Below are 16,491 nucleotides of genomic sequence, written 5' to 3' on the forward strand. Positions count from 1 at the left end.
ATGGATCTCACTTTTAGTCAGTTGAATTTTATTTAAATAATTCTGATTAAAAATATTAAAAGTTTTAATGAATAATTAACTATTGAAGAATTATCTTATATGGGTTTTCAAATTTTAGCGAAGGATGCAATTTAGAATGGTAATTAATGCCTTTTATTATTGCCACTTATTATTAAGAAGAGGCATTAGCATTGTTGTAATTATATATATATATATATATATATATATATATATATATATATATATATATATATATATATATATATACACAATCTTTGCCCGTAATTAAAATAATATAAACGGTGAAAATTTTAGAGGAAAAAAAAAGAATAAAATTAGAGAAATTGTCGTTTAGAAATAAAATTTTTGTCATTAAAATCTAATTTTTTAAATTTTAATTAGGTGTGCAAAATAATTAGTGCAATGATATGTTTTAAAATGATGGCTGAAAAGCATAAATGCACTCAACCCATTTCTATCCGTTTAATGGGAGCACAGTTAATCCTTCCAAATAATAAGGAACATGTGTGTCATATTTTGTTCGATTCTGTCGTATGGTGTGGAAGGGGTTCAAACAAATAAGCAACCGGATATTCAATTTTATATAGAGATATGTGAGATCTTATTTGGTCATTGGCATCATTAATAGTAATATGCTTTTTTAATTGAAATTGTGTATGTAACCACAATCGGCTGATAGTTAGGGAGAGGATTTTTGTTCTAAAAATGTTTCGTATAATGGAGAAATGCAGCATGATCAGATGTGCCGTAATTCCATGCTGATATAATGATCCTTTTACCCCCCCCCCCCCCAACTCCTTTTCCAGCTCGAAAAAATTGTTCCCTGCGGTTGTGGTTGTGTGCACTTAGATAAAAACAAAAGCAACTGGTAAGAGAAGAAGGGGGAAAAAAGGAAGAAAAAAAAAAAAAAAAACGTCTCAAGTCATTAGATACTCGATTCATGGCCTAGCAGTTAATTTCTAAACCGGTAATAATAGGTATAAACTACCAGTTGGAAAAAAATTAAAATTAAATTAAAGGCTTGAATTTTATGATGTTCGAAAGATTTCGAATTTATTTTATATTTATAAGTAAGAAGTTCTTTTGTGATAGTTTTATAGATTTTATTTTTTAATCATTCCTTATATTGTTTCTTTCTGTCATTATATTTTAAGTTGATATATTCATGTGATGTATTTCCAATATAATCTTTGAAAAAAATTTAATAAACAAATAACGAACGCAATAAATATACTGTAAAATAAATACTTTTATTTATTAAAATCCCATTTCCAATTTTTTTTTTCAGTCTCATGCCAATCCATAAAAGCATAAGTCTATTATGATTTTTTTAAAAATTAAATTATTATTTTTTATTTGTTCTAGATACCTCCACAGAAAAACCTTTGGAACCTCAACCTCCTAAGGAAGAAATTGAACATCCAATTACTACGGAAGAAGAACCCCAAGGGGCCGAAAAACCGACGGCCCCGCCCCGGAAAGCGGGCACCCCCGCCAAGAGGAAGGCTCCAGCACCCCCACCGGCCCTCCTTGCTACTAAAACGGAAACTGCTGCCGTGGTACACAGGGTCGACGAACGACCACAGGATACCACTGTGGTGAGTGCTGCTTCTATTTATTCTGCATATTTAGAATCGTAGGGACTCATCTATGAAATCAAAAAGTTCCCGTCAGAAAAAGGATCCGAATAGATGAAATTTTGAAAATCATCTCGGATAACTGGAAATAATTTATTCTTCTTAAATTTTCTGCGCCTATTGAGCTCCAATCTTTTAATAAGAATATGTGAGTATATATGAGAATTAAAATGAAATCAAGAGCGCAATCAATAAAGTATAAGAGAATATTGCAGGCAGGTTTATGAGCGTTTTGGGAAATGTATAAATAATGTATGAAACAGATAAGAGAATGAAAGAACAGAAGAATTATGCATTAATCTAATTATTAATTGAAAATATATAAATAAATTTTCTCTTTTCATTTGGCTTCGTTTACAGAATATCCAGAAATCAAACAACACTGTACAAGGCAAGATCTTTACTTTTCTTTTCACCGCAGTATACAACTACTTGGGCTCACAGACTGTTGAATGGATAGACGCGGAAAGATTTACTCAACAAAAGAAAAAATTACATTTTAAGAGACTACGTTATAATACTGATTATACAAAATAGAATATGTTTGGGAGAGGAATAATAATTCACGGAATTTGATATGAAATTTAGATTGCTGAGAAAGGGAATATCAGTGAAACCTTGATGCAAGTTATCTGGATTTTGGTGGAATTGAAGGAACTATTCTGAACTTGGATCTGTGGAAAGGAGAACTTCGTTATCCTAGAAAAGCTCCACTCGATTTCTTGTTTTAAATTTGGAAATTTTGTTTCCTGGGATGGTTTGTTGAGGTAAAAGAATACGGCGAGTGCCTGGGCAAGATGAGTATTTCTAATGAAATATTGTTTCGAATCTCATTTTTTTCATTTGCATAATACATATAGAAACATTCTTTTTATTAATTTTAGTTTAAAAAAACATACGTTTTGATTCATTCAAATGCAAAATTGTGCTTAAAAAAACTGATAGTCAACTTAGAAGAGATGAGTGCTACAGGTGATATTTAAAGAATTGTTCTTTAATTTTGATTAAATCAAAACATTTACATTTAGTATGTCAGATACTATTTTTAATAGAATTGTTCTTTAACTTTGATTAAATCAAAACATTTACATTTAGTATGTTAGGTACTATTTTTTAATAGATAATAAATGAATAAATCTTAATTTCTGCTTAATTTTTTCCCCAATTAACATAGGGATTTTGGCTATATTTTGCACACCCAGTTAAGTTTATATTTCTATATGAATCCTATGAATAACTAATTTACTGCAGGAGAAATAAACAAAACATTTACAGAATATGTAGTAGGTAGGAAGTAGTGGAAACGTTTAAAAGTGCGGGAATGTAAAAAATGAAGAAGAAAAGGAAGCTTTTAGATGAGAAGAAAAGAACTGCCAACTTCTAAATTTCCCAAAGGAAAAAAAAAATCTAGGCTACAATAAAAAATTAAAGAAGAAACAGCTCCAAGTTGCAAGAAACGAGCTCCTGCGAGAAACAGCTCCAAGCTGCAGTCAAATCTGTCTTCTGATTAATATTTCGTGGAATGACACTGGTTTACAAAACAAAAAATGGGGATATAGGAAACAAATAACAAGTAATTGTTTTACCTTTAATTGTATAAAAGAATAGAAATCTCTTCAAGAAAGTGAAGGATCATATTGCGAGCGAGGTATAAATACTTTTTATACCTTTAAAACCTGCTTCTTCTGCTATATCTTCTCAATAGAACAAACAATACCTCCTCATCTCCTTCCCAATAGATGACCACACAAAAAAGGAAAGAAAAGATTCTAAAAACTACTAAATTTATAAACTACTAGCCGCCTTTGGCGACCAGCCGATTCGCCAATCTTAATGTTCGTTAAAATTTTAATAATTAAATATTTTATGCAATTTCTACTTTAATAGCTTCTTCATCAAAATATTTTAAAACTTCAAATTTTGATTATCATATAATTCATTCATAATATTATAAAGGCCTTCAGTCATAACGTAATATGTATCTCTCTCATTTTCTGTTAGCACCCGTAGAATTTATGCTTTAAATTAAAGTGGAAAGAATTTATCTTCAATTAATATAATAATATTTTTTACTGAAACAAAGCCTTTTTTTTATAATCTGATTACTGAAAATAGAGTCACTCAGCGTTTAAACTTTATGGGCACTAAAGAATATCTTTTTAAATTTATGTAATATCTCAAGAGTTGGTCAACAAAATTTTCTTAGATTCATTATGAGCAGATCGATTCATTAACAATGTTTAAATTTAAATGCATCAAACACTAAGAAAATAAAACGAATCGTTTAAAATAAACGGTTGAAAACAGGTTTTAAAAAAACTACTTAAAAAACGATGTACTTAAAACTATAAGCATATACAAAAAATATATAACTAACATAAATACAATTTACTTACAAAAGCATGCAACTAACCCAAAAATAATTTAAATCATCCATTGATAACGTTGTCATGGCAACAATCAGAACAGAATGCGCATGCGTGAATTTTCTTCGCCGGTTACGTAACGCAAATACATGATTTTTTCTACGCCAGTTGGGGTAACGCTATGCGGATTAGAAATTTTTAACTTCCTTTATTCTGTTTTATTTTAATTCAAAAGTACTTCAGAATGAATCTGAAAGATTGATTCATTAACAATGTTTAATTTTAAATGCATCAAACATTAAGAAAATAAACAGAACCGATTGAAATAATCCGCCGAAAAATATTAACCCTAGCCTCATTACTGTTGGGAGAAAATAAAACGGAAGCCTTAGTCATTTGGCGGTGGAGAGAATGGAAGATTTTTTTGGCGGAAAAGTTGGCGGTGGGGAAAATGGAAGATTCTTTTGGCGGGAAAGTTAGTTTTTAATTAATAATTAAAATTCTAATTAAAAATTCGAAAAAAGAAACCTCAGGTGCACATTCCCAACCTCCAAGGTATACATGTACCAAATTTGGTAGCTGTATGTCAAACGGTCTAGCCTGTAGAGCGCCAACACACACACACACACACATTGAGCTTTATTATAAGTATAGATTTGCGTGTGTTACGGAAACTGGCAAGAGGATAGAAGCGCGATCCAATGAATTTTCTTTTAAAATTTGAAAGTCATTTTCAGAATAATAATAATAATTTATAAATTTAAAACTATTGCTGAAGTATGTAGACTAGACTTTAAAGAGTAAGGAAAAGGAGAAAATCAAAACGGCAAAGAAGCAAATGCAATACTAACATTTACGAAAATAGAAAATTCACTGGAGAGAGGCAGTAAAGATATCCAACAACCTTGAGATCGATTCAAACGAAAACAAGAATTATTATTATAATTTTTAAGAAATTTACTAACAAAATAGAAATTAATACTTCGTGGTGACACTCAAAGACAATTGTCTATTCCTTATGATAAGAGATATATCAAATCCCGTCGCACCGTTCTAATATTGGAATATAGTGAGCATACTCCATTTGTTTCTTTTTATAAAACCCTAGCACAGCCAAAAAAAATTTGCCTGGGGATAATTACCATATGATACATAATTTCATTTTATACCGATGAATTGATGTTCATTGTCTTCTGGTACTACCCCTTTTTATTGTTAAAATAATTTCCTTTGTACGTAGACTGAAGCTGAGACTAAGCCAGAGCCTGTTTCCTCCGAACCACCTCCTCCGCCCACCAGTCAAGTACCAGAACCGAATCCACCGGATCTCGTGTCCTCTGACGCTTCTTCGTTAGCCTCTCGTCCGGATGATGAGGCGGAACCTTCAAGTCCCGGCAGAAGGAAAGCTTCTTCCCTCGGAGACCTGACTCACTTGGATCAGGCATCCAATAAAAAGACCTCGACATCATCAGCCATCCTCGAAAGGGCTGTCTCCATGGATTTGCAGGTAAGGAAAGAAATGCAACGGAGGTCATGTGACCATTCATGACATATCTAAAGCCACGAGCTTCTAAATGTATTATACTAAAACAATAACTGGAGGAATCTAGTGTTTTTTTCCTTTAAAGAAAATGTTGAGTAGGTTTTCTTGAAAATTATTTTTTACTCAAAGATGGGCAGAGAGGGGCAGGTAACCAATGATGACACATCTAGAAGTCATGAGTTTCCATTAAAAACAAAAATTGGCGAAACTGAACCAGTGATTGGATCTGGAAGAGTGTTTTTTTTTTGTAGGAATTATTTTAAATGTATAGTTATTTTATTAAGTGCTAATAAGGCATTATATGCCTAAAACAAGAGCCAAGTTTAACCCAATCAATTTTCTTTTTTCATTCTGAACCCTTTGCATCATTACAATTAATCATTTGAGAATGTTGTATATATGAAAGTGTTCGAAAGAATTAAATATAATTTTGTTGTTGAGAATAAGAAATTTGGCTATTGATTTATATATATATATATATATATATGAAATGTAATAATGCATTTAGACTATTACATATGAACATATAAGATTCCTGAATTCACGATTTATGATAACTGAGACTGATTTATTGTTCTAGCATTAATTAAACTAGATTTTGAAATTTACTGACATTCCTTTACCATTCATTTTCTTTTATTGACATATTTTATATGAAAGATTTTTTTATTCTATAGCAAAGTATTCCAGGAGAAAATTTGATTAAGCAGAAAAAGATCTTGAGAGCCCCCACTTTCGAAGACGATTACGATGAAAACAGGGAAGGGGATCAGAACGATGCGGAAGGAGGAAGACTTAAGAGGTGGGATGTAAGTACAAGATTTTTTCCCTCTTAAATTTTACGATAATCTTCGTTATTTGAAAGAGTATTACAGCAAAAGAAACTTTCACTAGACATTTTGCCATATTGCAAATTTTCATTGAAAAAAAATTGATGACGAAATTGATTCATCAAAAATCCAATTAACGCTTAAGTATAGTTTGGAGCTTTGATAATGATCAGCAATTCCTTCTACTACAATAGCTGTATTAAAGAATGATACAAGAATTATGTTGATGATCGAAACAAAAAGTGCTCTATGTTTGCACGATCGTCACTTCTAAACCTGTGAACTCCAAAAAATAATGAAATGCATTATTATACAAATGGGATTATAAGGATTTCTTTTACTGATTAGAAACCTCAGAAATAGTTATAATTCCTAGAAACAGTTTTTTACAATCCCTAAAAATTGTGAAAGTTTTTGCTATTATACGGTTTTTATAATAATCATTATCCATCAAGAAAGTGAAAACAATGCATCCTGCACAACAGCAATCAAATTGGGCGTAAGAGTTATAAGGATTTAAAGCCATTGAAATGAACCCTTTCCCATTCCAAAATTTGTATCAACAATGTATATTGCAGTCAACGGATCATTTCTGGTACAATTTTACCATTCCTTACAGTACGTTTCTGTATGCAGATATTATATTTTTTCTAAGATATATATATATATTGCAATGGAAATTTAAAACCTTATTTAAGGAGCACGTAGGAGATTAAAGGTATTTACAAGAATTTTTTATGAATTATTTTCGCTAAAATATTTTTTTGTAAAGATCCAATTTGTATTTAAATTGGTTCCCACCAAATATAAGTAATAAGCCAAATAAATTTAGTTAAAAAATGTTTTTAAAATCATTTTATAAACCATGTAATCGTTTAAATTTTGTTAAGGATGGACTGGATAAAGTTCTTGGTGGTCTGACCAATGGCCATGGAGATCACCATCACAGCGATCCAAACGTAGAAGAAAGTACTTCGTCTAAGAAGGAACAAGAGGATTCTAAAGTGCAATCATCAGAAGAGCGTAAGGAGCCCTCACCTCCGGAGGTTCCGACCAAGAAACTCCTGACTGTAGATATCGATTTTCTGGATTCGTCTTCTAGCGAAACATCACAGCTCGATATGGAAGAATCGGACAAACAACTTACTTCCACTCCTGCGAAGAAGATCATAGAAGTCAAAAATTTACTTAAAGATGATGACATCTCTTTGGATGAAGTGCCCTTTCTCGCCTCTGTAGAAAACATAGAAACCCAGGAGGAATCGTCTTCTTCCACCACTACCACCAAGCATTCTATTCGGACCAACAGTGCACCTCTCTTCGCACCTGTCACCATCAGCATTCCAATCATCAAACCTGACTTGAAGCACTTCGAAAATTTGCCAAGTCCTCCAACGGCCAGCACCCATCCATCCTTGAGTGCTTCCAATAAGATTTCGTCCCTTGACGACCCAGGTAAATCTCCAATCGAAAGAATATCCGTTCAATCTCTATATAAGCCGATCTTTACCAACAAGGATAACGATGACTCAGTCACTGAGAAGATGGTTAATGGGGTCGATTCTGATTCTTCAGAACACTACAGCACCGCTCATGAGGCGGAATCTTCGGCAGACAACTCAACTCTTTCTGTAACTCTGACCTCGCCAATAGTAGCCAACAATGTGACGGTGAAGACGCCTAATAGCGCCGCTGGTTTCGCCAAGACTCTCATTGTCCCTGGTCCTAACGAGGTTGAAAGTTTACTCAGTTTGGCGGCGGAGCCCAACACGCCGCCACCTTCACTCGATCCACCGCCAAAACCTATCGAAAATGAATGAGCCGACTTAACACCATGTTGTGAATAAAAAATTTTATACATATTTTCAGGGATAAATAAATGCTGTAAATTCCGTAGCTTCTGCGATTGAATGGAAAGAGAAAAGAAAAAAAAATTATTACGATGACTAGTCGATTATTGTTGATTTGAATAATTATTTATCCAATCACCATTTGGTAGAAAATAAAGTTAAAAAAAAAGAGTAGTCGATGGAATAATTCAGGAGGTTTCCCTTCACATCTGTATAGTTTGATCAATCCGTCCTCACGAAAAATGACTGATAAACCAAACGAAAGTTTCCAGTGCTTGTTATTAATATTAGTATAATCTATCCTGAGCCATGTTAGCATATGAGTGACATTAAAAATGACAATATTTGGCATCTGAGTGACTTTAGAAATGGCGATATTTGGCATCTGAACGATATTAGACTGGTGATATTTCGAAAAAGACGTTTCTTCCTTTTCTGGAAAATACCTGTTTCCAAGAAACGCCATGCTTATTGCTGTAGGACGTTATGAACTGTCAGACTGGATTTTTATGGCTGGAATTTAAAAAAGACATTTCAATGGATAAATTCTCTATGTACATTAGTTTTTTAAATGATTAACACAGTCAAATTTCAGCATAAAATCATCAATGACACTATCGTCTAAAATGGAACGCTCGCTTCTTTGAAGGATTAATAAATAATCAATACAAAATCGTACTGCAGAATTGTATTTAAATAATTGGGAGAAACTCTTGTTTTAGTGTAATATTTAAGCCAATAAATTTGTTAAAATTTCTATAAAATGATTCCATAGACTTTTCCTGAGAAAAAAAAGATAATATAATTTCGTTACCTCACAAAATTTTTTTTAAAGAAATAGAACATAAATTAATGCTAAAATACTGAATATTAAATTATTCTTCTTCGAATTTTATGGTTCTGTTTCATGTTAAACTATATAAATACCTTTTCTGAATAATTTTTGAAGAACTCGGGAGACGTTGTAAATTTTACAGACTCCATCCACATTTTAAAATGACCAGTTGCAGACAAATAATAATAATGTCTTTGGGTCGAGATGATTTTGTGAAGAGATTTGACTGTACAAATATTTTAACATTGTTGCATTGATAAAGAAAAAATCATATATCCTTGTTAGATAATACTGAAAGAATAACATGTACGAAGAGTGAGATCTTACTGCATATTTTATTACTAGCTCAAACGATGTTTTTGATTAAATTCTCTTGTGTATAAATAAATGTTTTTTTTCTTTCTTAAAAATCTTTCATTCATTGTGATGGTTGAAGCATTTCTTTATATCCTTGATTCTTAAATTTTAGATTTCTACAATGCATAGTCAAAATTTAAGTATGTCCTACATTCATTTTTTGATTCAACAGAGATTTCTTTTGAAGTAGCTTGAGTGAAAATTAAAATTCACTTAAAATACCTAACTAATTAACCTTCCGAAATAAAGAAGAAACAAGACAGCAGTTGGTCTTCCAATCTCATGAAGGCTATCTAATGAAGCATTTAGGTAAAATGCTGACGAACTCAGAAGTTGAAAATTGCTTTTCAGTACATAATGTCTACAAGATTAAAACTATGAAAAAAAATTAACATTTTTAGTTATGATACAATATTTTAGCTAATTCGACAGTAAGATTATGGAGAAATGTAAATATTCCAATTATTTCTACCATCTTTAAATTGCAAAGCCCATCATCGAACTTGGAAGAGACTTTCCCTAAATGGCTCAAATCCAATCGAAATTACTCTAGTTAACGAGGGATGGTTGGGTTCCGAGGACCAGGATCGGAACAAAGTCATTCCCCCCCCCCCCCCCGAACGATTCGAAGCAAAAATTTGTCACATAACTATGATTTTTAGTAACAAGATCTTATACCAAATTTCACTTATTATTTATTGCGTTTTTGAAATATCGAGTTTACCTGCATGCGAAAGTAGAAATCAACAAACCGTCAACATGTTGATGGAATGGATTAAAAATCTGATATGGATCTACATTTTAAATGCTAAATTTGTGCATCAAAATTTATGTATCTAATTCCTGACGGTTTGTAGTTATCAAGTATGCCGACAGCCAGGCGGACTTCCTGAGTATGGACTTCGTACAAAATTTGATAGAAATTTAAAGTTAAAAGCGTTTTTTATATTATGTTCACAGACAGTCAAAACAATCGTCATAATTCCAAAAATGCATTTGTCAAATTCAGAGGAATCCGAAGTGTGGCGCTTCTTTAAAATCTCGTGTTTGAGTTTTGACTATTATAATACTTTCTTCATGGGATACTCCGTACGATTTTCCACAAAATTTAAAAACACAGCTCAAATCCAAAATTAAATGCAATAAAATATATTTGGAGAAAATCAGAAATTCAAGTATGTAGACACAGCACTAATATGAAAACAAGTATATATAAGAACTGATGTAAAAGCAGTAATGATAGAAAAACATGGTTGTAAAAATATTTAAAAAAAAAAAAAAACTTTTGCACTCTTATACCTATACATTTAAAAATTGTTGTGTATGCTGCAAAATATTCTATTAAGTACTAAATAACCGAAATATCACATTGTTTAAAACAAAAGCTTTAATACAGTGTACGAAGACTTCTGTGAGATGGTATTTTATTTTATTTTTTCCTTTTTAATAATTGATTTTTCAAAAAAAAAAAAAAATGTTTTTGTTACATTTCTGATGCATATAATTAAGTTTTGTTAAGTAACATTTACAGATATTATTTATAAAAAAATTCTCATTCCAAGATATTAATTTCTAGTAATGAATAAAGAAGTATTTCATTAAAATTCCTAAGTATACGAGCAATTTAGAGAACCACTATATTTATCTATTGTTTGACAACGGTTTCTAAAACCCTCCACCCTTTTGCGCATGCGTTAGGATGGGTTTAATTCGTCAAAATAGGGGCGAGAGGAAAGATGAAAAGAGAGGATGTTTACATTTAACAATAAAATAAACTCGGATTACTCGCAGACTGAATTAAAATAATACGGACAGAAACGACACGATATTCATATTCACATACACGTAAAAAAAAAAAAAAAAATGAACAAAAACATATCTAACAGGGCGAAAATCAAGGCCAAAGAATGACGAAGGATTCCGGAAATGCGCTCATCCTTCCGCGTCTCTCCAATTAATGAGATAAAATCATCGAAAAGTGGCCGTCTCGGAATACTGAAGCGAAGAGTATTAGGTTTATTAATCATAAAACCAACGAGCTTAACTTACGATTGGAAATTTTAGAAGAACGGGTGAATTTCCATTAATCTAGTTTGAATTAAATAATTTTTGAGTATAAGCAGTTAATATTATTGAATTTTGTTCATTAAAAGAATAAGAGAATATAATTTAATAGATCTTTGAAAAATGAGCAATTTTGAACGCAACATAATAGCGCAGCAAATTAAAAAGATTCTTTCTTTTGAAATGATCTTGACCATAAACACAGATTTTCTCATCGAATCTTATATCATTACTCTAAAAGGCTTAGGTCTTATTTAAAAAAAAAAAAAAATATTGAAGATAACATCCGAAGAGATGTTATTTTTTTTATTACATAAATGCCAATTTTTCAAAAATAAAATATATTCGGTTGGGAGTAAAAATTCAAATGACATAGTAAAAAAAAAAAAAAAAAAAAAAATTGGGACTAAACAATTTTCTTTTATACCACCTTGCGTGCATTCGTAGTGACATCTAGTGAGACTTATAGAAGTTATTTCAATTCAAATTCGTCGATTAATTGAAATTCACATTGTTTATAAATAACCGATTCGTTGAATTTTTGAGCATCAGACTTTTAATTTCATCAAAAGGAAAAGAGAACATTAAATTTGTGGAAAACTACAATGTATTAAAACTGCATACATACTCGCACAAAAGAAGAAAAAAACATCACCCCCCCCCAAAAAAAAAACCTTAAATAATTTTTAAAAAAATTTATAATTTTTGAAACAAGAGAAAAAGTTTTCACTGATTTTCGTAAACAGTGCCAAATTAATTGGCCATTATTCATTAGATTAATGCTCTATTTTGAAACTACGCGAAAAGTATTTTCGGGTAAATATTATAATATGGTACTTAGACGACTAATACCGAATCAATATCATATCACATAAAAATGAGTTGAAGATTTAGTGCGCTTCCAACGAGATAGTCAAAAGTTGGTAGTATGGGTTTCAGATTTATTTTCCGATTAAACTTGAAAATACTATAAGTCGAATATAAAACTACTGGTATACTCTATCAGTTTAACAAATGAAAAGAAATAAGATTCGAAATTTCTAACGTGCACTTTGAATCAATTCTACTAGTAATCAGTATAAACAAGATTTCTTTCAAAATAAGAAGGACCAGAACGTTAAATACAAAGATAGAGCCATAAAAATTATTTCAGATATGACAATAAAAATTCTTTCATTGTAATTGTTTGTTTACTTGCTTTACTCTTCACAAGAAACTTATACTTCAATAAAAATCCATTATTTCCCCTATACGATTCACATATATTTAGACATTACTTATTCCCTGAAGGCCTCCAAATTTGACATGCTTGGTTAACAGTATGACTAAATATTAACATTTTTGAAACAAACAATATTCCTAACTTGTTTAAAGAATAAATTCCGATAGTCAAACGATTTTTAAGCGCTTTTCATTTCATAAACAGAAGTTTTTCCCGTCATGCTCGACCAGATATCGTTTTGCGGCAGACGACATACACGCAGACGATCGCATAAAAAGGTAGAGATGAGCATATCGGGTAATTATCGGCAGTAGTTTTCTCGGACGCTTGGTTGCCTTGCTGAAAGGGCCCGCGGGGGAACCCAGAACTTCTCCAACTGCATTCCATAGGATGGCTACAAATAAATCTACAACATAAAAAAAAAAGGACCGCGGAACTGAAACAACAACTTTGCCGTAAGAAGTGTACGGAAATACGACCTGACATTCAATAAATGAAAAAGGAATTTAAGCAAGAATGCTTTTTGTGCATTGCCGCGGCAAAAGTTTCATTCAGATTATAGTGTTTTTATTTTTTTTAATAAGTGGATTGACTAGCTGGTTTTGACTGAGCAGCAAGTACGTGATTAGAATAAATTAAGCGGGTAAATGAAGTGAGGCCTTTAGAATTCGTTTACCTTACATTGTTGCTACATTTCCTGCTGCAGAAAGTCACTTATTTGAAGCAAGTTAAACCTTTGACACCTTTCAATGAGTCAGAACATATGTATCGAATTACTGCATTCTTAAATTTGCAAACTTAAAGCGAATCATTCAATCATCATTATTGAGTTAGAACATATGCATCGAATAATTGAATTCTTAAATCTGTAAAATAAAATAATAAATGACATCTTTTAATGTAAGAGAGTACGTGCATCGATTTATGCCATTTTTTAAACTCTACTAAGGAAAGATCAAAACATTCATAACAACCAGTACTGAATATGCGGAATCCTTACACATCTCGTCGCTTTTTATCTTGAATTCTAAAATATGATTCGTTTCCAAAACTGAATGCATCATCTGTTGAGAAATCTCACGTGACATTTCTCCCATATGGAAGACTTTACTGTGTATATTATTTAAAGGCAGTGGCAATTCAAGATGATAATATGTAGCATGTATGATCACTTACTTCACTGGTGAATGATGCAAAACGTGTTCCTATAATACAGGATACCCAACAAGTCCATAAAGAACAGAAAAATGTACATAAAATTAATCCTTTAAACATAACATTTTATTATACAAAATCGATTATTTTTGAACAAACCTAAATATCTTTTCTTATAAACTATTGGCAAGGAAAGAAAAAAAGAGATCGGAAACCTGCTTTTCTTTCTGTAAAGAGCTGACTTTTGGTATTAGATACGTATTAAATTAATATCGAACTATTATTAACCAAAACTTTTAAAATAATACTAGCTCACCAACTTGAATTATAAAATTTACATTTCTGAAAATAAAGTTTAAATTATGCTTTTACTGTTCCCACATTTTTTTTTTTTTTTTTTTTTTTGCTTAAAAGATACTGTAATAAAATACACAGTTTATTATTTATAATAAACATTACTGTAATAAAATACATAGTTTATTATTTATAATAAACATTACAATAATCAAAATTATAATTAAAGTTATGTTAAACATTCTTACATATTGTTATGGATATGTAATATTGCTTTCCTGTAATGTTAGTATCATCGCTGGAAAGAAATTTGCAGTGATTCTTAATGGATGTCAAATCCATAAACCTCCGCCCATGGCGGTGAAGTGGGTCACAATTATTTTATTTGTCAAGTTTGTCTTTATCATTATTAGGAGTCGAGATCTGTATTTTCCAGAAAATTCCATAGCCTGTTAGGAGACAAAAAGAGAAGCACTCGCAAGAGGAATAATTCTCTATTTGGAATTGGGTTAATAGATCGAGCTCTGGCAGTTCATTGTTAGCGCTGCTAAAATAATTTGACTAAATATTTTATAAATTTATCTTGTTTGAGCTAATTAAATCAAAATATACAATATATAAATAATAACAAAAATATAAAAGATAATTTTTAAATCACGGTTCAAACTAAGTAAGTTCTTTTGAAGTTAACGAATGTAATAAGAAATGAAAATGCCAAACATTCCTTAGAATAAAATACATTATAAATGCGATTATGATTTTAATTTTGATCTCCAGAATTAATAAAAAAATTTTCTAATACATTAATAAAAAAATTTGAAAAAAAAAATTATATTGTTATCGAGTTTTTGACTAAATCTATCAGAAGTTTGAATATCCGTCAATCCATATGAGTGAGAACAATTAACTCAAAATACAACAAACAAAAAAACTAAAATTTTAGATATATCCAATTCTGCACTCAATCCCACAAATAATAAACTGCCTATTAAAATTTAAAAAAACAAACACACAATACTAAAATTTAAAAATGAAAAATTAAACCATCATAGAAACATTCTGATGAATGGAAAATCTAGTTATAAAAAAAGTTTAGGATTTGTGTTAGTTGTGATCACCAAATTATATTTCGTTCAGGCTATTTAATCTTCAAATCAATAAACTTAATCTTCAGAACAATAAAAACTTTTTTCTGTATAAATTGAATTGATAATAAAATTTTCAGTATAATTACATAGTTCATGCTATGTATTTATGCTGTTTCGAAAATGAATATACATGAAATATAAAATTTGTTTTCCCTTTGTCCTTTTCGCGAAAGCTATAGTAATCAAGGACATGCAGCTCCTTCATGGCTTTTTTTTTATATTTTATTTTCTCCTATACGAAACATTGAGAACGTATTATAATTGCCAAAAAAGTCGAACTAAAGATTTTGATGAATCTCCATGTTTTACACCTCGCTGAGTTCGAAAAAAATATTTTTGGCATTGCATTTACTTGTCTGTGACAAAAATAACTCAAACTCTTTGAGCTAGTCAGATGAAATTTAGTACATGGTCTTTACACAAATTTTGTAAATTTCTACCAAATTTTATGCGAAATCCATTGAGAAGTCTGTCTGGTTGCTCTGAATCAAATTAACAAAGCTACAAAACAAAGAGAGTAAGAGGCTAAAATTTGGTACACAGATTTAACATCTAAAGTGTAGATATCTATCAGATTTGGAACCAAATCCCTCAACAGTTTGACTGACTTTGTGTATCTGTACTTTCAGAAGCATGTAAAAGCAATAACTCAAAAGCGCAATGACTTAAATATCTAAAATTGATATTGATTTTGTGCCTATAATTAGTTTTAAATAGTATTGAGGCAAATTTTTATTTCAATTGGTTAGGGAAAAAACGTGCCCACAATACAAATTCGATTTTTGGGTACTATTAGTAGCATACCAGAGATTAAATGCCAAGTATTACATGTTAGATTCAATAAAAATGCTAAATTCGCACCAAAGATAAGCATTTTATAACTATTGTTTGTGAATGCCATGTAAGGCTTTTGCAGCCCTATCCAAGAATCATAATTTTATATGGGGTGAAAGGTATAACACCTTGCTTAAAGGGAACATGTTAAAGGAGGACTGCTCTCACTGGTTCTAATTTGCATAGCTAATTAATATACATCATGTAACTCAAGTAACCTTTTAAGACACTAAATCTAATGATATTTTTGCATCAATTATTAAACAAAAAAAATCAAAATGGCATTATCTGTTGTCAAAATTTATTTTAACAACAGATATTATATAGAACGAAGA

The 16,491-nt window shown here is 30.9% G+C and overlaps 1 protein-coding gene across 1 annotated transcript in view; it reads left to right on the forward strand.

Moving 5' to 3' along the window:
• The window catches only part of LOC129988134 (muscle M-line assembly protein unc-89-like), a 130,653-nt gene extending 121,188 nt beyond the window's left edge, over positions 1-9,465 (forward strand). The window contains exons 9-12 of the mRNA XM_056096278.1: positions 1,387-1,619; positions 5,265-5,531; positions 6,245-6,376; positions 7,288-9,465. Of these exons, the coding sequence (XP_055952253.1) occupies positions 1,387-1,619; positions 5,265-5,531; positions 6,245-6,376; positions 7,288-8,217 (1,562 nt within the window). The 3' untranslated portion in view covers positions 8,218-9,465. The remainder of the gene's footprint in view (positions 1-1,386; positions 1,620-5,264; positions 5,532-6,244; positions 6,377-7,287) is intronic.
• Positions 9,466-16,491: the final 7,026 nt, after the last annotated feature.

The sequence above is a fragment of the Argiope bruennichi genome, chromosome 10 (genome assembly GCF_947563725.1).
Source record: "Argiope bruennichi chromosome 10, qqArgBrue1.1, whole genome shotgun sequence".
Lineage (NCBI taxonomy): Eukaryota > Metazoa > Arthropoda > Arachnida > Araneae > Araneidae > Argiope > Argiope bruennichi.